Here is a 21,292-nt window from a genome sequence, read left to right as displayed (position 1 = left end):
CGCGGGCGGGCCGAGGGGAGCGGGTACCCGGCGCCGGGCACGGGGCTGACGCCGACGCTGTCTGCGATGTAAACAGTGGCGGCCGGCGACGCCTGCGGGCCCCCGAGCTGCGGGCTGGGACATCCGTTGTGCGGGTGAAGCGCGAGCTACGCTCGCTGCGGGGATCTCCGGTCCAGGGGCGATGTTTAGACCTTGTGCCGGACCCCGGGCGCCGAGGGCACCGTGGCATCCAACCCCTGCAACGGTATTGCCCGCGCCGTGCAGTTGACGAAATTGAGGTTCGGCTTGGTCTCTTAACCGGTTAGCCGAAGGTCATTGGCAGCGCCAGGGTTCGAACCACGACCCCTTAATTCCCAGCTTTCTTCGCAGGCCCATCGGAATCACGCTGTGCCCCGGGACACTCCTTGGGGTGGAGGGTGGTGGACTCAGTTAATGCAAAGAAAGTGTGGTCCCACTCGTTCTTCACCAAGCAACCGTTTGTTATTACCTCCCGACCTCCTGCTGATGTTCTAGAAGACCCCCTTTCCCCCTGCAAACGAACTGAGATTATTCAGTTAGAATGGCTTGGGGTTTGGGGTCTGCATTGGGAAATCAGATGCATCAGCCTCTGATTTACGCCTCCCAACATTGTGAGGTTGTCGCCTAAGTGCATTGATCAGATTCTAGAGCTGGAAACTGGGAAACTGACTTTTAGCTCCAGGCTCAGAGCCTCAGCTCTCATGGTCTCCAAAGGCCTTTCCTCACTGATAACTACTGGCACTTAGCGAATATTAAATGGCCGTTGCCTGTGCATGTCCCATGTGCCACATGTCTACTTAGTGCTTTATGTTCCTTCCGAGCTCATTGAAACCCTCTGGTGGCCCTATGAATTGAGAATTCTGGTAATTCCTAGTTTACAGATGAGGAAACTTTGCATCAGAAGGCTCAACTACCAGCCAGCAGTGGTGGCATGGTCCTGTAGTCCCAGCTACTGTGAAGGCTGAGGCAGAATTGCTTGAGCCCAGGAGTTCAAGCTGGAGGGTGCTATGATAGCGCTTATGTAGGGTCTGTGCCACTATACGCCTGGGCAACATAGCGAGACCCTGTCTCTAAAATAAAAAAATGTTCGAATGACTTGTCCAAGGGGGCAGAGCTGGGATTGAAACCCAGGTCTGCCTATCTCCAGATTAGCTTGGCTCCTCAAATTAGATTTGCCTAGAGAATTTGGATAAAACCGGATTCTAAAGCCCTACCCTGGGAGGTTCTGACTTAGAAGTTCTTGGATATAACCCTGGAATCTGTGTATTTGACAAGCAGAGCGGTGGTCCTGGGCCACACTGAGGGAACTCTCTTCCTCCTCGGACTTCCTGTGTAGTTGGTGGTCAGAGGTCTTTGGGACTTGCCCGACATGGGGCCTCTCCCAAGATCCTGCTTCTCTCCTCAGGATGACCAACTCTTGGATGATGGCAAGACCCTGGGCGAGTGTGGCTTCACCAGTCAAACAGCACGGCCACAGGCCCCAGCCACAGTGGGGCTGGCCTTCCGGGCAGGTGAGAGGGGACTGGGCTGGGTGGCAGCCAAGCAGGTTGGGGACACCATTCCAAAGAGGGTCATCAGGGAACCTGGAGTTGAAACCTTCAGGGCAGTGTCTTCCTCGTGCCTAAAGAGCTGGCAGTATCCTTTCACAATGTGTTTGTTTCCTCATTTTTTTTTTTTTTTAAAGAAGCAACCAAATGAGATGCTTACAGAAACCGAAGCTTATTTCCTGAAGCCAGCTCACATTTATAGGCGCTGAGTGCCTGGCTCTGTGCCCTGTGTGTTACTCTGTGTGTGGCTTCCACTGCCCTGTCTCATCCTCTCAGTAGCCCCGGAAGGTCCACGTACCATCATCCCTGTTCTGCAGATGAGGACACAGGCTTACCGGCAGTCACACAGGGAGCCATGGTTAGGATGCTGGCTGCTGGGCCCTTGCTGGAGTCAGACATCATGCCAAGCTCTATGCTGTGTATCACTGAATCCCTCTGCATCTCTGTGTGGTTGAGATTTGGATTTTGCCTGTTTTCACGTTCAGTGAAGTGAGCCCTGGGAGGTTAGGTCACCTGCTGGGACTGCCACATCTAGGATTGAGATCCAGAGCCTTTGCTTCCATCAGCCATACCCCACCCCTGCCCAAGCTTTAGAAACCTGGGGATTAGGGAGTGGTTTACTACTTGCCAGGGTATCTTCTTCCCTCCAAGAGAAAGGGAGGGGAGATTTTAAATGTTTTGTCTCTGGGAACTTGAACAGAGGTTATAGAGCTGTGTTTTCACAGCCATGGACCCAGCAGCTGTGTGGATGGCTGAGAAAACTTTATCCAAGTTATGAAGAATTATTAATATTTTTCTGCCTGTAAGGAAACATAGCAGAGGCTGAAGAGGAAGAGTACAGTCCTAGCTCCACCTTTCCATTCCATAAGTTCAGGCTAGGCCTCAGTCTCAGCATCTATATCCTCTAGCCAGCTACCTTGCCCTCCTGGCCCCTGTTTTCCCTTCGCCTTAAAGGGGTGTGATGAGACTGGCTTCACAGCAAGGTGGTGTGAGTCCTCGTGCACCCCAGGTCTGGCCTGCTGCCAGTGCCCAACAGATAGGAAGCTTCAGAGCCTTTCTGTGGGTTCTTTCTGCCCAGATGGTGATGTTAAGAGTTAGGTGCAGCCGGGCGCGGTGGCTCAAGCCTGTAATCCCAGCACTTTGGGAGGCCGAGGCGGGCGGATCACGAGGTCAGGAGATCGAGACCATCCTGGCTAACACGGTGAAACCCCGTCTCTACTAAGAAATACAAAAAACTAGCTGGGCGCGGTGGCGGGCGCCTGTAGTCCCACCTACTCCGGAGGTTGAGGCAGGAGAATGGCGTGAACCCGGGAGGCGGAGCTTGCAGTGAGCTGAGATCCAGCCACTGCACTCCAGTCTGGGCGACAGAGCGAGACTCCGCCTCAAAAAAAAAAAAGAGAAGAGTTAGGTGGAGGGCTGGCACAGACATACAGGTCGTGCCCTGTACATGGGTGCATTTTGTTGTTGTTGTTTCTGAGACAGAGTCTCACTCTGTTGGCTAGGCCGGAGTGCAGTGGTGCCATCCCAGCCCACTGCAGCCTCCACCTCCCGGGTTCAAGAGCTTCTCCTGCCTCAGTGGCCTGAGTAGCTGGAATTACAGGCATGTGCCACCACGCCCAGCTAATCTTTGTATTTTTAGTAGAGATGGGGTTTCACCTTGTTAAGTCAGCCTGGTCTCAAACTCCTGACCTCAGGTGATCGTCCATCCCAGCCTCCCAGAGTGCTGGGATTATAGGCTTGAGCCTTGGCTCCTGGCCCAGGGGTGCCTTTCTGAAGACAGCAAGTGAGTGCCAAGAGCGTATCTGGTCTGCTTCCCCCAGAAGTGTCACTTTCTCTAATTTGAACAGTGGTACGCTAGAGGTTTGCTGTGACTTGGAAGATATTGATAGACCCATTTTGCAGGTGAGAAAATCAAGGCTAAGGAAGGTGACTTGTTTTTCTCCCACAACCCCTAGTATGGCATGGAATGTGGTGGTGACTCTGGAGCCCAGGTCACATCAGCCCTCTTGCAGGTGATGGCTATCTTGATAGGGGTACAGCATGGGCTGTGAGCTCTTTGCTTCCCCATGGACTGCTTGCAGAAACACACTTCCTGGGTGCCACTCAACCCATCATCATGTTATTCCCAGGCCTTGAATGGGTGCCCCACCCTCCGCCTCTCCCCTCCCCCAAGCTTACCACTCAAGAAGGTAAGACTGTTTCAAATCAAATGTTAAAGGGCATTGTCCAGGCTCATCACGAAACAATGAGGGAGGTAGTGAAGGCACGAATGGTCACAGGTTTGTGGCTTGGAAGATGCATTAGATTAAGCTGCATCAGTTTCTGAACCTTGGCACAGTGGGCACATTGGGCTGGATTACTGTGTGGGTTGCCTTGTGCACCGTGGCATGTGGAGCCGTATCCCAGGCCTCTACCCACTAGATAGCGTTGGAACACCCCGACTCCCCAGTTGTGACAGCCGGAACTGTCATCAGGCATGCCAGCGTTCCCTGGGATGCCTGGTCAGTTGAGAACCCTGAGCCAAGCAGAGATGGGTCTCCTAGCTGCAAGAAAGCACAGGAGAAAAGCTGTGGGTTTGTTTGCTGTGTGTTGGGGTGACAGTAGGGACAAGACAGGGAAGGCCTTTGCCTTCCTGGAGCCAGTCAAAAGGGCAATTTGTCCAGTGGTAAGTGCCCCCACGCCCAGGATGTCAGATGTCTTGACTTTTGGGGTTGGGTGGATTGGAGGTTCATCAGAGGAGGGGACCTGAGTTGGACCCTGAAAGTCCAGAAGCAACCAGCCATTCCGAGTGCTGGGACCAGCAAGTGCGAAGGTCTGAGTTAGGAAAGAACAGAGAGCCGGAGCCTGAGAGCATGGGAGGCAGAGGGAGAGACAGACAGCAAGGACTTGAAATGGTATTCAGGGCATGATGGGAAGCCACTGGAAGGTTTTAAGCAGGGGAGGAATAGTCTACTTTTTTTTTTTTTTGAAACAGAGTCTTGCTGTGTCGCCGAGGTTGGAATGCAGTGGCCGATCTCGGCTCACTGCAAGCTCCGCTTCCTGGGTTCACGTCATTCTCCTGCCTCAGCTTCCCGAGTAGCTGGGACTATAGGCACCTGCCACCACACCTGGCTTTTTTTGTATTTTTAGTAGAGACGGGGTTTCACTGTGTTAGCCAGGATGGTCTCGATTTTCTGACCTTTGATCCGCCCACCTCGGCCTCCCAAAGTGCTGGGATTACAGGCGCCCGCCACCATGCCTGGCTAATTTTTTTTGTATTTTTAGTAGAGACGGAGTTTAGTGTTAGCCAGGATGGCCTCGAGCTCCTGACCTTGTGATCTGCCCACCTCAGCCTCCCAAAGTGTGTGAAGGAAACAAGGATATACATTCTGGGTGAAGGGTGATGCTGGCTGCAGGTGGTCAGCCCTCAGACTCACTAGTGGACATGGAAGATGAGGAAAGGGGCTTCAGCATGGTCAGTGGGAAGGGCTGGGGACCTTCAGGTTGGGCCCACAGGGGTAGGAGACATTGCCGTGGGGCCACGGGGCAGCTGGAACAGGGAGGTCAGCTCTGTGGAGACCAGCTGTGTGGACGAGTGTTCGCATGGAGATCCCCAAAGTTGCAGATGATCACCCATGAACACCAAGGCCCCAGCTGGGGCAAGAATTGGGATATCCCCTTCCAGCTCTGCTCCTTCCTCCACAGATGACACCTTTGAGGCCCTGTGCATTGAGCCGTTCTCCAGCCCACCTGAGCTGCCCGATGTGATGAAGCCCCAGGACTCGGGAAGCAGTGCCAATGAACAAGCCGTACAGTGAGGACCCCCAAGAGGCCCATTCCCCCCAATAAAAGAGATTTGGGAGTCTTCCTGGTTGCTGCCTCTTTTTCCCGACCCTCCCTGGGATGGGTCCTACTCCCTGTGGGCTCCTTTTGGGGCTTGTGCTTGGCAGTTCCTGTGCTGTCCTGTCTCCCAGACCCTGGCTGAAAACTTGGCCCAGCCTGCTGCTTAAAGACACCATGGGTACCTGGGTTGCCTTGAGACCCAAGCCATTATTAGCAGTTAGCCAGCCACAGCAACCACTCCAGGGGGAGGGGAGGACTGAGAGGGACACAAAGACCACAGGAAGCCTCAGGGACAACAGATTCCAGTTTTAGGCCTTTTTCCTTCTAAGTGCCCCCCACCCCCACACTCTGCATGTCCACTCCCAGGGGCCTCTTGTCCTGAGGACAATGGCCAAGAGCAGAAATACAAGCTGGAGCCTGTGTCCTGGTTCGACAGCACGTTCAATGAGGGAACCCCAAAGCGGACCCACACAGGTCCACCCACACTGGGGGCTGTAATCAGGGAGGGAGGTGGCTGCCCCCTTACCACACCTTTAATAAACAGTCTACAGACCCAGTTCCTGCATTTCTCATTTTTATTTGACAGAAAAAGTTGCTCTTGCTGTACAGATTTTAAAAAACCAAAATGCCTTTAAGAAACGTGAAAAGTTGGGGGGAAGGGTACACAACCTCATGGGGGGCAGTAGGGACCACCTAATTCCAACTCCTGCCCCTTCCTTCCAAGAACACCTTACACAACCTCTAGTCCCAACCACCATCACAGTCACCCCTGGGAACTTTTGGATACAACTGGGGCCATGCCTCCCAGGCCCTGACTCCAGGCTGGGGTGTCCTGAACTGTATCCTCCCCTCCCCCAACTCCCATCTGCATTCCCTCCCACCCCAAACCCCCCAGAACACGTGAACCAGGAAGAACTCACAGAGATTAACATTTCACAGGAACAAAGAAAAAAAAGGAGAGGGAAAGGGAGCCCTTCATCCGAGGGCTGCTAAGGTTCAAAGGAGAGCAGACAAGGACCCTCCCACGGCTCTGCTGGGGAAGAAGGGACACTCCCTGTGGCTCCAGAGCATGGGGTGTGGTGGAATCCCCCAAAGACAATTTATGGAGACCTGCAACAGAAGATCCGGGTCAACAGGGAGTTCTGACCCTAGTCCTCAAGGCCAGCTTCTGGGCCGCTCCCAAAATGGGGCTGCCACCCACCACCACCACAACTGGCTCCCAGAAGGCGGCCTCAGCCTTCCAGGAGGATGCGCACCTGGAGGAGCGGTGTCTCATGGGCCGAGGGCTAGGTGTCTCCCTCCTGCGCTTGTGGCTGGGGGATCGGCTGTCCCCACGCTGGCCTCTCCGGGAACCCCGCTCACTGCTGCTGCTGCAACACAGGACAGACATCAGGCCACAGAGTGGCACCACCTCAGGCACCACAGATCCACAAAGTTTTCTTGATAGAAAGCAATGGCAGCCAGACAGGGCTGGGTGCTGACACCTGCAGTTGGCCTTACCTCTGCTGGTCCCGTGGCGAGGGCTGGGGCGAGGGACGGCGACGCTCCACAGGCGAGTAGCTGAGGGACCGAGAGTCCCTAAGGGAGTCTATTGGCTTCCGGGGACTGCGGGACCTGGGGAACACAGCAGGATCCAATAGCACCACGCCCTTTCAAGCACACCGGCCAGCACTCAGGACCACCCGCCCAGGTCCTGACCACCAAACCTCACACCACACAGGGCCGGCCTCAGACCCACCTTTGTCCGCTCACTCACCCATCCGCCCGCACACCATCCACCGAGTGCCCAGTGGGCAGGCACAGGGTGCAGCGGGGGATGCAAAGATAAAAGACAGTCCCTGCCCTTGAAGGAGCTCAGTGGTGAAGGAAGGCACGCACGGCCCCGTGTGTGGGAAGCAGGGCTGGATGTGCGTGGCTCTGGGGACCCAAGGAAGGGGGACATGGGGCAGGGCAGGAAAGGGGCAGGGCAGTCTTCTCGAAGGTGCTGTTTGAGCGGAGTCTTGCAGAACGAGGAGTTCACCAGGCGGACAAGGAAATTCCAGGCAGAAGGAACAGCATGTCCAAAGGCATGGGCTCTCCTTAGACTGCAAGGCGCTGGGTGTGGCTGGAGCACAGGGCATGTGTGGGGGCGGGCAGGAGGAGAACACAGGGCGGGCAAGGCCCGTTGGTGAAGAGCCTCACACGCCACTCCCGCAGAGGTGGGGCTTTGTCCTGCAGGCCACAGGGCGTCCCGAAGGATTTGTGGAGTGGAGGGAAGTAGCCAGATGTGCGTTTTAGAAAGGTCCCTCTGGCTACATGTGGAAGAGAATGGCGTGGAGGCGGGGAGACAGGGAGGAGGCTGTGGACAGAGTCGGGAGAAGATGATGGTGGCCAGACCAGAGCCCTGGCAGTAGCAACAGGGAGACAAAGCTAGAACCCTGGGACCAGGCTATGTGTTGAGGGAGGGAAAGGAAGAAACCAAGGACCCCCCAGTCCTGGCCTGAGCGCCCCTGTGGATGGCGCAGCCCTTCGCCAGAACAAGGTGCAACGAGCGGGGGAGAGAACAAGCGCCTCTTCCCCCACGACCAGATGCCCAAGGTCACGTGAGACACCCAGCGGGGAGCTCACACCCCAGGGCCCCATCTCTGGATAAGTCACTCCCCCACCCTCCTTCCATCTCAGGCAAGGCAGCACTCACCTCCGCTCGCCAGGGGGTGGCTTCTTGGGGCTTGCAGGTTTGGGCAAGGCCTGAGGGCCAGGCTTAGCAGGGGAAGGGGAGGAAGAAGAGGAGGAGGAGGAAGAGGAGGAGGAAGAGGAAGAAGAGGAAGAGGAGGAGGAAGAAGAAGAGGAGGAGGAGGAGGAGGAGGATGAAGAGGAGGAGCTGGAACTGGAACTGCTAGAGCGCCTCTTCCGTTTGGCTGGGGTTGGCTCTGGAGGACGTCCCTCTCGAACAGCCTCCTTTGGGGCTGGGGTGGGGCTGGGGACCCTGTGGGAGGAGAGGAGTGTCACAAGGAGACAAGCTGCCCCAGCCCCAACCCTACCTTCCTTGGCCTGGAGGAACGGCAGTGGGGGGAGGGGTGCCTGAGAAAGGCGCTGGGAGCTCTCCAAGCCCTGTGAGCCAGCAATTCTCTGGAGAGCAGTGGTGCGAGCTGACCCAACCTCTGCTAACAGAAGCAACAGGCTGGGGCCCGCAGCATAAGGGATCAAGGTTAAACCTCAAGAATGTCCCTGATGGAGGAATAAGGCCTCTGGGCTCAGGTGTGGAAGCTGAAGCTGGGTAGTCTCCTTCCTCGGAGAGCCGCAGCTTGGGGAGGCCCCTGTGAGTGCAGGTTGGCTGGGGAAGGGGCCGTCCTGCCTGGAGGCAGGGAGAGGGATGGGATGACCTCTGAAGATCCTTCCAGCCCAGGGAGTTCCTCTTGAGGTCTAACTGCCATCCCTCCTGCTGTAAAATTAAGTCCATTTCCTCTAGTTCTGTCCTCTGTAGAGACGGAAAACTTATCATTATCCTCTAGAGAATGAACCTTCGGAGACTTTTATCTGTCCCATTCCTCCTCCCTCCGCCCCCGCCCCAGCATTCTCTTCTACCCCCAGCCTGAGGGTCAAGGTCCCCATACCTCCTCCAAGAGTCAAGCACCTGTGACATGGTTTCTCCCTCCCCACTCCCAACCCATCCCCAATACCTCCCCACTGAAGGATGCTAAAGTCAAGCTCCCTCACCTCTTCAGTGCCACCTCAGGTTGCACAGGAAGGCTAGAGCCCTCCGAGTCACTAGAACTGGAGCCAGAGGAGGAAGACGAGGACGACGATGATGATGAGGAGGAAGAAGAGCTAGACGACGACGAGGAGGAGGAGGAACTCCGTCGCTCCTTTGCTGGCTGCAGGGCGGCTAATGCAGAAGGCTGCTGGGCCCCAGTAGAGGCAGGTGGCTCCCCCACATCAGAGTGGGGCACCCCGGGGGCAGGGACAGAGAGCATGCCATTGTGGTCACCAGCAGAGGACGTGGTCGTTGCCACCGCCCCAGAGGAAAGGGACTGAGACCCTGCTACGGGGGTGGTCTGGGCAATCAAAGAACGGGACTGGTCTGAAAAAGCAGAAGGCACAGGAGACCTTGGCTGATCCTGTGCTGGAGGGAGAAGAGACTGTGAAGGAGCCTGGCCCATTCTAGAGGAAGGGGAGGGAGCCCGTTCAGAGGTCACTCTAGACTGGCTTGGGGCAGACGGCGGTGTTCTGGACCTGGCTCGGTCAAGGAGCGGTGGTGAGGTTCTGCCACTGACACGCTCGTAGGCAGAGAGGGGCACCCTGGGGCTGGTGAGGTTTGCACCAGACAATGTTGGAGCCATCCTAGCACTGGAGAGGCTCGCGGGGGCCAAGGCTGCAGCGGTTCTGGAGCCAGCAATATTCACAGGAGCTGTGGCATGTGCAGACCGAGGACCCACCAGGTTTGCAGAGGCTGGAGCCTGTGGTGTTCTGGAGCTGGAGGGATAGTTTGCAGCAGTTGGTGGGGTGCCAGAGCCTGTGAGACTCAGAGCTGCCAAGGCAGCTGGGGTTCTGGCCCCTGCTAGATTCACAGCTGGGGCTGTGGGAGTGCGAGGGTCAGCCAGGTTCACAGCCGAAGGTGCCACCGCTGTTCTGGGGCTGGCCAAGTTCATGGCCGCTGCTGCAGCTGGCGTTCGCGTGTCAGCCAAGTTCACTGGTGTTGGGATGGCAGGTGTCCTGGCGCTGGCTAGGTTCATGGCTGCCGCAGAGGCTGCAGGAATCCTGCTGGCAAGGCTGGCTGCTGGGGCGGTTCTGAGACTCATGAGAGGCACTGGGGCTGGAACCTGGGACATTCTTGCAGCAAGGCCAGCAGCAGACATGGACGGAGGAGGTCGAGCAGTGCCAAGACTGATAGCGGTCAGGGCAAGTGCAATCCTGGACTGAGCATGATTTTCTGGCACAGATGTTCTCTGGTGGTCAGGTATTCGGGGACCTGGACCATCCATCATGGAGCCACCGGCCTGCTGCAGGACAGACATGGGTGTTCTAGAGCTGCCAAGGGGTTCAAGCATTCCAGGTGATCTGCAGCGGTCAAGAGGTGTTGGGGACATGCTAGGACGACTAAAGCAGCTCATTCTGGAGCTGTTGAGTGCTACTGGAGGTGTCCGCGAACCAGAATGATTTCTTGTTGCTGGAGGAGTAGCAGATCGTGAACGATCAGAACTACTTCCAGATGCAGAACGCCTGCGGATGGCTGGAGGAGATCTTGTCAAGGACCGTTTGCCCCGAGCTGTTCGTGGAGTACGGGATCTGGAGCGGCGGCGGATAGCAAGTGGTGAGCGACTTCGAGAACGTTTGCGTGGCAACAGCGGCGTTCGAGACCTAGAGCGGCGCCGAATAGCTGGAGGTGTCCGGGACCTAGAGCGGCGGCGTGTCGCTGGTGAGGTTCGAGAGCGGGACCTTCTTCGAGTTACTGGAGATGTGCGAGATCGAGACCTCCTTCGGGTGACCGGTGATGTTCTGGATCTTGATCTTCTGCGAGTGACAGGTGAAGTTCTGCTTCGAGATCGCCTCCTGGTTACTGGTGGAGTCCTAGATCTGGACCTTCTGCGTGTCACTGGTGGAGTTCTAGAACGGGAGCGCCGGCGTGTTGTTGGTGTTCTGGACCTCGAACGACGACGGGTTACTGGGGGTGTTCTGGATCTGGATCGCCTTCTGCTCACTGGGGATGCTCTTGACCGGGATCTTCGTCGAGTCACTGAAGTCCTGGACCTTGACCGTCTCCGGCTGACTGGTGAAGTTCGAGACCTAGACCTACGTCGGCTTATCAGGGGGGTTCTGGACCTGGATCGCCGGTGAGTGGCTGGAGAGGCTCGAGATCTAGAGCGTTTCCACGGGGCTGGTGATGTCCGTGAGCGAGAACGCTTCCGACTGGTTGGGGGTGTCCGAGAGCGGCCCCTTCGGCGTCGAGAGGAGGTCCGGGAACTTTCCTGCCGGGCAGGGGACCTTGAGTGATAACCAGAGCCTCCCCTCCGTCGCCGAGTAACCCGTGACCTTGACCGGCTCCGTTGTCTTCGCCGAGAGGTTGACTGAGAAGATCCAGACCTATCTCGACGTCGGGTTGTTCTGGTTTTCTCTCTCCTTGAGCGGGAACGGGACCTCTGTAGTCCACGAGGCTTTGGTGAAGGAGAGCGGCCTCTCCTTGAGGTTGTCTTAGTGCGTGGAGATGAAGCTGAGCGCCGTCGGCGTGAAGACCTCGACTTTTCGACTGGCTCCGGGGAAGACACTGAAGGACTTCTTCGGCGCCTTGGGGGAGTTCTAGAGCGAGTTTCTGGTGAGGATGAGGCAGAACGGCTTCTACGGGAGAGTCTGGCCTTCCTCGTTAGCTCGGGAGACGATCGAGAGCTGCGACGTCGAGGTGGCGTACGCGACTTGGTCTTGGGCTCTGGTGATGACCTGGAACCTCTGCGAGCAGTTCTGGATTTGGGCGGATGTTCAGGAGAGGACTCCGTACTGCTGCTTCCTTCGGGAGAAGGGCCTCTACCTTTGCTTGATGAACCTGATCTGCTTCGTCTGGGAAGGGCCCGAGGGGCTGGAGCTTTAGGTTCAGGAGAGGAATCAGAACCACTCTGCGCCCTCGGTGCTGCTCTTGGCTTATCTTTCACTTCAGGGGAGGAACCAGACCTACTGCGCCGAGGAGAAGGCCGAGATTTGCTGTCAACCTCTGGAGATGATCCAGAGCGACTCCTCTGCCGAACTGGGGTTCGAGTCTTGGCTTTAGAATCTGGAGAAGAGTCTGACTCACTTCTTTCCTGAGGGGATGCACTGGGTTTCACATCAAGTTCTTGAGAGGATGCCGAACGACTTCTCTGCCCCAAGGGAGTCCGAGCCACAGTTTTCTGATCAACTGATGATTCTGACCCACTTCTTTCTCTCTGGGGGGTAAGACACTTGTTGTTGAGCTCTGGGGATGATGGAGAACGACTCCTCGGCCTAGGAGTCTGAGGCAAAGCTTTCGGTTCTGGCGAAGAATCACATTCGCTTCTCCCTCTGGATGGTGTTCTAGGTATATCTTTCATTCCAGGAGAGGACCCAGACAGGCTGTGCCTCGAGGGAGTCCCAGACCCATCTCTAAGTCCTGGAGAAGACCCAGACCTGCTTCTCCTTGATGGAGTTCTGGGTAAACCATCTTTCATTTCAGGAGAAGATGCAGAACTACTTCTTTCTCTCGAGGGTGTTCTCGGCACAGCATCAAGCACAGGTGAAGAGATGCTCTGATTTGAAGACATCCCTGCCTTTTCCACTGCATCTGGGGATAACTCACAACTGCTGCGTCTAGAGGATCTTGTCGACTGTTCTTTCATGTCTAGAGATGGATCTGTTTCCAGCTGATTAAGAAAAGGTCCGTTCAAATCTTTAACCTCAGAAGAAAATCCAGTATTCATTTCTGTACCACGTGGGCCTGAGTTTCTAAATTCTAAAGATGATTCAAAGCTGTTCTCCCTGAGTGGGGAGTTAGACAGTTCTTTATGTTCTGGAGAAAACTGTGGCCCACCCCAAGATGAGGCCATTGCAGGAATTTCTACTGCTTCCAAAGCAGCCTGTGACTGGCTCTGATCAAGAGTCAAAGACACAGCAGGCCTTTCTTCTACTTCAGGAGATGATTCAAAGTTACTTGCAGACATTTCTTTAAGTTCTGAAGACAAATGAGACAGGACTTGGCTTGTGGGTTCTTCACACTTCTCTACCACCTCCATTAACTCTTCATCTTGGCTTGATGTAGGCAATGCACTATTTTGCTCTCTTGCTTCTGGAGATGACCCAGCACCACTTCTTTCCCTTGACAGGGTTCTAGGTGTGTCTTTGAACACTAGTGAAGACTCAGGTCTATCCTGTACTGGAAAGGGACTAAATTTGTCTCTTTGTCTAGGAGGTGATGCAGTAGCATCCTCCTGAGGGAGTAAGGCCATTTTCTCTTTTGATTCAGAAGTCTCCAATCTACTCTGCCCGAAGAGAGAACTTGAGTCCACTGCAGGATGTAAAGAAGAGTCAGACTGGAACCTGCCCAGCTCAGGAGACATTCCGGATTTCAATGTAGGACTAGCTGACAACTCACCTCTATCTTGTCTTATTGGAGATCTGGATGCCAGCTCAGTGACTGGAGATGAAGACCTGGACTGCCCTCCCTTAGGCGATGTTTGAGATTTGCTCTGCAGAGATGGTGATTCTGAGTGACTCTGTCTCACTTCTGGACTTGAAGTATCAGATCCGTGGGCTGGTGAAGTTTGAGATTGTCCTTTCAGTTGCAGAGATGAGAGTCCAAAATAGCTTTCGCCTGGTGGTGTGCTAGATTTTACTCCTGCACACAGAGAGAAGGATCCAGGGCAACTTTGAACTAGTGAGTCTTTAGACTTCTCTTGGGGACATGGCGACTTTGATCCAGAAAGACTTGGCCCTGGTGGAGTTTGGGCCTTTACTTTGGGGTGTGGTGAAATAGACCCTGAGTGACTTTGTCTTGGCGGTGTTTCAGGTTTCACTTTGGTATCCGGTGAGGAGGACCTAGAATGACTGTATCTTGGCAACAATCTGGATTCCACGTTGGAGCAGGGAGATATTGATCTGCTTCGCCGTGGAGTTGTTCTCGATGTCACCCTACTAGGACTTGGAGAAGAGGAGCCAGAATGACTTCTTTGCCTTGGTGATATTACCGCCTTCACTTTGGGTTGTGGAGATGATGACCTAGATGGGCTCTGTCTGGGAGGTGTGCTAGATTTCACTCTAGGAGGAGAGGACCCTGAGCAACTATGTCTAGAAGGGGTCCTAGATTTCAACTCAGGGTCAGGTGATGATTCAAAACAGCTCTGTCTTTGTGGCGTTATAGATTGCTCATTGGCCTGGGGACTTGTTATGGACCCTTGTCTCGGTGGTGTTCCAGATTTCACTTTAGAATGAGGAGATGAACTGGAATGACTTTGTCTTGATGGTGTTTTAGATTTCTGTTTAGGTGGCGGAGAAGAACTGGAGCGACTGCGTCTAGGTGGTGTTCTAGATTTAGCTTTAGGTTGGGAGGATCCAGACCGACTGCGCCTGAGTGGCGTCTGTGACTTTTGTTTAGGGCATGGGGAAGACCCTGAAAGGCTGCGCCTCAAAGACAAGCGAGATTTTGCTTTGGACCGTGGTGAAGACAGAGATCTGCTCCGCCTTGAAGAAATGCGTGATTTCTTCATTTCTGGGCTTGAATTGGACCTGCTTCTTCTCTGAGATGTTCTGGATTTGTTCTTCCGGTCTGAAGATGAGCCAGACCTACCTCTTCTTTGAGGTGATCTAGAGTGAGATCTTCCACGTCTAACTAAGCTTCTACTGCGGGATCTTCCTCGCCTTGGTGTCCTAGATCGAGACCTCCCTCTCCTGGCTGGTGTTCTGGAGCGTGAGCGACCACTGCGTCTAGCTGGGGTTCTAGAGCGTGAGCGGCCACGTCTGGCTGGGGTTCTGGAGCGTGAGCGGCCACGTCTAGCTGGGGTTCTAGAGCGTGACCTGCCACTTCTCCTGGCTGGTGATCTACTACGAGACCTCCGTCGTACTGGCGATCGGGTCCTAGATCTGCGCCTAGCAGGTGTTCTAGACCGAGACCGGCCCCTCCGGACTGGTGTTCTAGACCGAGATCTACGCCTGGTGGGTGTTCTGGATCGTGATCTCCGCCTGGCAGGTGTTCTAGAGCGTGACCTGCCCCGCCGGGCTGGTGTTCTAGAACGAGATCTGCCCCGAGTGGCTGGGGATCTAGAGTGGGACCTCCCTCGCCTTGCTGACCTAGACCTGCCTCTTCTCTGGGTATTTCTGCTCCTAGACCAGCCTGGTCTCTGAGGAGACCTAGAGCGGCCACGTCGCTGGGGGCTTCTAGATCTTCCCCACCTCTGTGCAGACCTGGACCTACGCCACTGGGGAGATCGGGATCGAGAATGACCTCTCTTTGTAGGGGTTCGAGACCGAGATCGCCCTCTCTTAGCGGTGGCAGGGCTACGAGACCTCCCCATCCTACGGGAAGGGGTATGAGAATGTGATTTATCCCGTTTTGCTCGGCCATGTGAGCGATTCTTGGATGTGGGAGAAGAAGAAATCTCTCGGTGGGACCCCGGAGCTGGAGCAGGTTTAGGACTTTCTGGGGAAGAGCTGGCATGCCGAGAAACTTTGGTAGGTTGAGGGGATGGTGGGCTGCTCTCTGAGGAAGAAGACTGGGGAAGTTTCTCAGGAGACTTAGGTGGTGAACGGCCCCGAGTGGGAGAGGCCTCAGATGGGGGGTTCACTGGCTCCTGGCTTAAGGGGGTTGTTGCAAGGAGTTGTGGGGAGCCGCCATGTCGCTCAGCAAGGAGCGGAGTGGGAGCAGGTGGTTCTGGGCCTGTGCTGCTCCTTTCCGGAGAGGGGCTAGGTCGAGTTGCAGATTTCTAAGAGTGAAAGAAAGAGTAGGAATAGGGATTCATAAACGCCAAAACTTCACATCACTCCTAAGATCCCAACACCCTTTCCAATAACTTTTCTTTTACACATCCCCTGACCACAAGCAATCACTTTCATTCAATAACAAGGAATCATATAAAGGACAGTGGGGAAAACATATGAAGACACGGATAGTCTGAGAATCTTAAAACTGAAAGAAACACAAAACGCAAATAACTAACGCACTACTACATTTAACAACAAATACCACTACAAAATGTTATGAAAGCGGAAAAAACTATCTTTAAAAGGAAAAATAAGCAGTTTCCTATAGTGAATGGCAACTTCACCTTTGAAGAATAACTCTATTAAAGGAAAAGAAACAGCATGAATAAAGATGTGAGAACATGATTTGTTTGAAGAGTAAAAAAGCAGACCAGGATGGGTAGAGTACAGGAAATGAGAAAAAGACCAGATTATTAAAAGCCTTAAATATAATTCAAAAGCAATAAGGAAGCAGTTAAGTTTCTGAGGTCAACCAACTTGTAATTTGGAAAGGTAACCCTGGATGACATGGAAATTTGATGACAGAGGCCAAGAATTTACACTGTAATCACTAAAGTAAGAGGATATGATTAATGCTTAAAATTAGAAAACTATTCCAGTGTTTCATTCAAACTATTGGTGGCAACCCAATGGATTAAACAGTTTTAGTGAGACATAACCAGCATTTAATAAAAAAAGAAAAGAAACTAGAGGCATTACACAGCATACACAGATAAAATACAACTTTTGTTCCAGTTCTGTGTATAAACAAGACACAATATAAAACCTATTAATATCCAGTGAGATTTGATTCTAAAGGGTTCACAATTCAGTCTAATAACAATACTATAAGTTCTGCAGATACAGTAAGAGAACTGGGAGATCAATGCAGAAAAAAATAACTGAATTTATTTTAGTAAGTTACTACCTCTCCCTTTCATGTCACAAGTTTATCCTAAATCTATACACTTGCAATCCAATGAACATCACCAACTCAGTAACATACCTCCTTCTTGTCTTTATCTTTGTCTTCATAAGGGCTGCTAGGCTGTTTTGTAGCAGGCTCCGGGCTACTAGGCCGTTGTGCGTTGGCAGTACCTGGTTCACTGAAAGGTGCATCTCCCTCCCCTCGTCGCCCTGAAGCAGGGGAAGGACTTCGCCCAGTCAATGCAGTTGTATGAGTTTTAGCTGCAGCACTTCGAGACCTGCAGGAGTTAATTGAGGATGGGGGAGAGGAAGGAAATCAGCTCAAAGGGAGAACAGGAAACCCCCTCCCCAACTCCCATCCACCTTTCCTAACTGTACAACCCTCTTCCAAAAAGCCTGCTTAGTCGCGTAACTCAAATCATTCACTAAAATGCAAGTACAGTCCACTTTGGTTCTTCTCTTCCCAACACAATCCCAAAGAGTGTTCTCCCTCTACCCCTTCACTCACCTCCCCCAAACATCCCCAAACCATCCACCCAGCCCACTCCCTACCCACTTCATTCACAACTCACCTCTGAGCCCACCTCCTTCAGGAAGCCTTCCCCGATTAAGGAAGCCAGGGTAAGGATTCCTTCCTCCCCCAGACACCACGAACAAACCACCACCCCCCCTATTCTGGCAGTCCATATACATCAGAACGACAAAAAATAACAAATAAACAAAAACAAAAAAAAAAAGAGAAGGGGAAATGTATATGTCTGTCCATCCTGTTGCTTTAGCCTGTCAGCTCCTAGAGGGCAGGGACCGTGTCTTCCGAATGGTCTGTGCAGCGCCTAGCACACCGTGGGCGCTCAATAAATATTAAATTAATTAACCCATCATTCCCTCTCCCTCCCTTCCTCCTGGACTACCCCTTACCGACTGCGGGAAGTATCAGAGGAGGAAGCAGAGTCAGCAGAAGTTGAACGGTGGGCCCGGCGGCTCTTGGGGGCTGGTGTTGTACTTCGAGACCTGAAGGAAGACCACCGCCACAGCTCAGGGTACTGCTGTACCTGCCCTGGATTTTCCTCACCTACCCCTCAACCCTTTACCAGTCAGGGACATAACTGATTCAACCCCTTCCCACCAAGGTGGCATTCACTTACTTCCTAAGCAAATTCCCCACAAATTCACTTACCGCTTTCGCTTTTTGTCCTTAGATTTACGTTTGCTCTTTGGAGTGGGAGACCTGGGAAATAAGAAAAGATTGTTAAAAGTAACTTTTTTAAAAAAGGAAATAAAACCAAAAGTGAAATGGAAAGAGTTAGGGAATGTTAACAGGAGAAAGATCAAGGTATTGAGCTTCACTCCAAGAAAAAGAAATCACCACTCTACATGCCACTGTGCCCTCAATGAGTTAAAGAGCTCTTACCTATGCTTACGTTTCTTGGACTCAGATTCTGACCTGTCGGAAAAAAGAGAAGAAAAAACATAAAAAACACCTCTGCCTGAATTCAGCAAGCCTTCTCCAATCACTCAAGTACTCACACCTCGTACCTGTGCTTCTTCTTCTTTGAGCTTTTCTTTCTCTCCCGTCGAGGAGAGCTGCTCTCTGACCTGCTAAAGATGGATTCAGAAGCAAGATCATTCTGCTTGGCTTCTTTCCTGGCCCTCTCACTTACAATCTCTCCCCTAAAAAGGTTTCTAAAACACTTGAACATCCTAATAGCACTAATGCCCCAGACCTAAGCCCAGGACTCCTTTCTTCCTTCTCCAACAAGTAACTCCTTAAGTCAACAAACCTCAAAATGAAAGACAAAATTCCAGAATCCAAAATGCTGCTGGCTGATCTTAATTGGCAGCACTGCAAACTCAACACTTCCCCATTGCAAAACTCAGATATTTCTTTAAGGTGAGGCCTCAATGGTAAGTCCCCCCTCTCTGACAACTATCTCCTGCTTTGTGGAAGCCAGAACTGTCCACTTCCAGAGAGAGAGTGCAACACAGGATTGGTCCTCTGGCTAGCAAAGTAACTTTCCAACTAACTTACCGTCCTCTATCTTTCTTCTTTTTTTTCTTCTTCTGCTTTGGGGTTGGTGAGCGAGAACTGCTAGACTCCCGAACAAGGCTGGGGAAAGATAAAAAGCAGCAGAGATGGGTGTTAGGACAAACGTTCCTTTCCTTTCTTTAAAAGACAGTCTCAAAAAAATATTTTAAAAAATTTTAAAAATAGTCTCGCCCTATTGCCTCAGCTGGGGTGCAGTGGCAGCATCATAGCTCACACTGTAACCTCCAACTCGTGGGCTCAAGAGACCCTCCTGCTTCCACCTCTCTAAGTAGCTTGGACTACAGGCATGTGCCACCACCCAGCTTTTTTTCTTTTTGTAGAAATGGGGTCTCACTATATCGCCCAGGCTTGTCTCAAACTCCTGGCCTCAAGTCATCTCCTGCCTGAGCTTCCCAAAATGCTGGAATTACAGGCATGACCCACTGTGGCTAGCCCTTGGACAAATTTTCTTGGACACCTCAACTTCAGAAAAACAAATCTGAAGAGTCTGGGAAGAAATCAGTCCACAAAAGGAAAAAAACAGAGCAAGGATCTTACAATCAAGAAAAGAAGCTGACAGTGGTTTCTTGGCCTTTTATACCTGTAAGGTTTGGGAGGCTCAGGAGCTGGCTGTTTAGCTTCTCGGGCACGACGCTGAGGATCAAAAGAGCTGCCATCTACGTAAGAATCACTGATGCCAAAGGCAGCACGGAGTCTTTCATTCTTCTTCTCATTCAATTCTGCCAACTGGTGAGTCTCTGTGACCCTAGAGAAAAGAAAGGCAAAAGTCTGAAGGAAATATTAAAGGACAGAGCCATATTCAGAACACAAGTATAAGCAGGAGCCAAATAAGGCATGGGAAATGCAGACGAAAGCAGGAAGTCCCATGTAAGGAAAAGGACAGGAGCGGCAGCCAGCAGCCAGAGTAGAGTCCAGAGTCATCGAGGAAGAGTGCAACACTCACGCTGGCCTCTGCCCTGGGGTCTCCTCCTTGCCCCCAGGGTTCACATCCTTCTCCAGCAACATGAGTCGAAAGGTCGCCACTTTCTCCTGAATTTGCTGTTCCTCGTACCTGAAGAACAAATCCCTTCAGGGTTAAGCTTGACAGGACACTTTCCCCAGTCCCAGGTTTCCATTTCCCTCATTCCCAAAAGGGGCCCTTCCCTCTCCATGCACACACAGAACTTTTCACTCGCTGTCACCCAAAAGTCCCTTCTCTTCAGTCTAGTCTTTTCCCATTATCTTTCTTCCCTCTACTTACTACTCCCGCTAGAACAGTGGATTTTAAATATGCTACACTTCAGGGGCCAAAGAAAAAAATTAAGCAAGCAGGGTTTCAAGTGCTCCTCCCCAACTTCAACAAGAACGGGCCTTTCATTTCCTAGGATTCCAAAGTGAGGGATACTGTATAAAAGGGTCACCATTGCTGAAGTTTAAAACCACTGCTCTAAAAGAGTTTTCTGCCTTAATGTGTTGCTTTTCCAAAATTCCCCTTCCCAGCCCATGATTCCCTCTTCTTCAAACGTTCTTCTAATTCCTCTTTTCCTGCCATGCTACTTTCCAAGGTCTCAATCCTTACATCCATTCTTCCTCTTTTCTACCAATGACAACACCTATCAGCTTACCTAGCTCCTCTACCTGGTCTCTGCTTTCCCATCTCTCCCTTGAAACACATTTTTGTTCCTCAACGGCCCCTCCCTTCTCCCATGTGCCTCCAATTTAATCCCTCAGGCTCCCATCTACGCCTCAGACACACAGCCTTCTCATTTCCCACTCTGCACTGTCCCTTAACTGTTTTCAATTCTCTAGAGCTCATTTGCCTCCTCCCCTACCACAACTCCTTGCCAGGCCTCTTTTCAACCACCCTAAGCTCCCTACATCCCACCTAACACCCCCAGCTCTGCACTCATTCAGTGCTTGACTCTCCCCCAGCTCTCCCTCACCCCTGCTCTTCCATCATCTCCTCCAGCTCGAGGCATCGCAGCTCGACGCGCCGCTTGCGCTCGTGGTCCAGGATGTCAGGATTAGGCCGCTTCACCAGGGCAGCCTCCAGGCGCCGCAGTTCCTCCTCTCCCTTGTAGTCAGGCCGCTCACCCCGGCGGCCCCGCACCAGGGACAGGTTGCGCTGGACGTAGCCGTTGGTGCCGCTGCCCCGGGGCGTCGGCAGCCCGATCCCGTTGTACATGGCCCCGTGCCCGGGGGGGCACCACCGCTCCTGAGGGGGAGCGGGGAGACACGGGTCAGGCCCCTGGCCCCAAACTAACCACTTACCGCCCCACACCCAAGTCCCTGCTCTCCTTCATCCCTATTTCAACATTTATCTTCACACTAAGTCTTCACTATATAATGCTCCACCATCCTCCTGGGTCTCCCAAAAAAACCACTTCGTCGTCCTTCCAAATTTCCGATCTACCAAATCACAGCCCAGTTCTTACCACCTTTCTCTCAATGCCCTTGCACAGAATTCTAAATAATCCCTCCCTGCACCTAGATTTTCTTCTTTTTCCACCCTAGGCAAACA

General features: G+C 52.9%; 2 protein-coding genes across 2 annotated transcripts in view; one reads left to right on the top strand and one right to left on the bottom strand.

Annotated features, from left to right (window-relative positions):
* The window catches only part of TCEB2 (transcription elongation factor B (SIII), polypeptide 2 (18kDa, elongin B)), a 6,678-nt gene extending 734 nt beyond the window's left edge, over positions 1–5,944 (top strand). Inside the window, exons 2-4 of the mRNA XM_011950258.1 lie at positions 16–278; positions 1,424–1,529; positions 5,250–5,944. Coding sequence (XP_011805648.1) covers positions 16–278; positions 1,424–1,529; positions 5,250–5,362 — 482 coding nt within the window. The 3' untranslated portion in view covers positions 5,363–5,944. The remainder of the gene's footprint in view (positions 1–15; positions 279–1,423; positions 1,530–5,249) is intronic.
* A 10,542-nt stretch (positions 5,945–16,486) lies between these two features.
* Positions 16,487–20,987, bottom strand: SRRM2 (serine/arginine repetitive matrix 2). The gene is made up of 9 exons (XM_011950243.1): positions 20,715–20,987; positions 19,736–19,843; positions 19,373–19,537; positions 18,775–18,852; positions 18,282–18,344; positions 18,157–18,189; positions 17,923–17,973; positions 17,664–17,756; positions 16,487–17,578 (listed from the first exon to the last, which is right to left on the bottom strand). The coding sequence occupies exons 1-9, from the start codon at positions 20,954–20,956 to the stop codon at positions 17,536–17,538; spliced, it is 876 nt and encodes a 291-aa protein (XP_011805633.1). The 5' UTR covers positions 20,957–20,987; the 3' UTR covers positions 16,487–17,535.
* Between the last annotated feature and the right edge of the window lie 305 nt (positions 20,988–21,292).

This window comes from Colobus angolensis, unplaced genomic scaffold (assembly GCF_000951035.1).
Source record: "Colobus angolensis palliatus isolate OR3802 unplaced genomic scaffold, Cang.pa_1.0 Scaffold303, whole genome shotgun sequence".
In the NCBI taxonomy this organism is placed as follows: domain Eukaryota; kingdom Metazoa; phylum Chordata; class Mammalia; order Primates; family Cercopithecidae; genus Colobus; species Colobus angolensis.
Note: the sequence above shows the minus strand (reverse complement) of the source record. Positions and strands in the feature narration are given on the sequence as shown.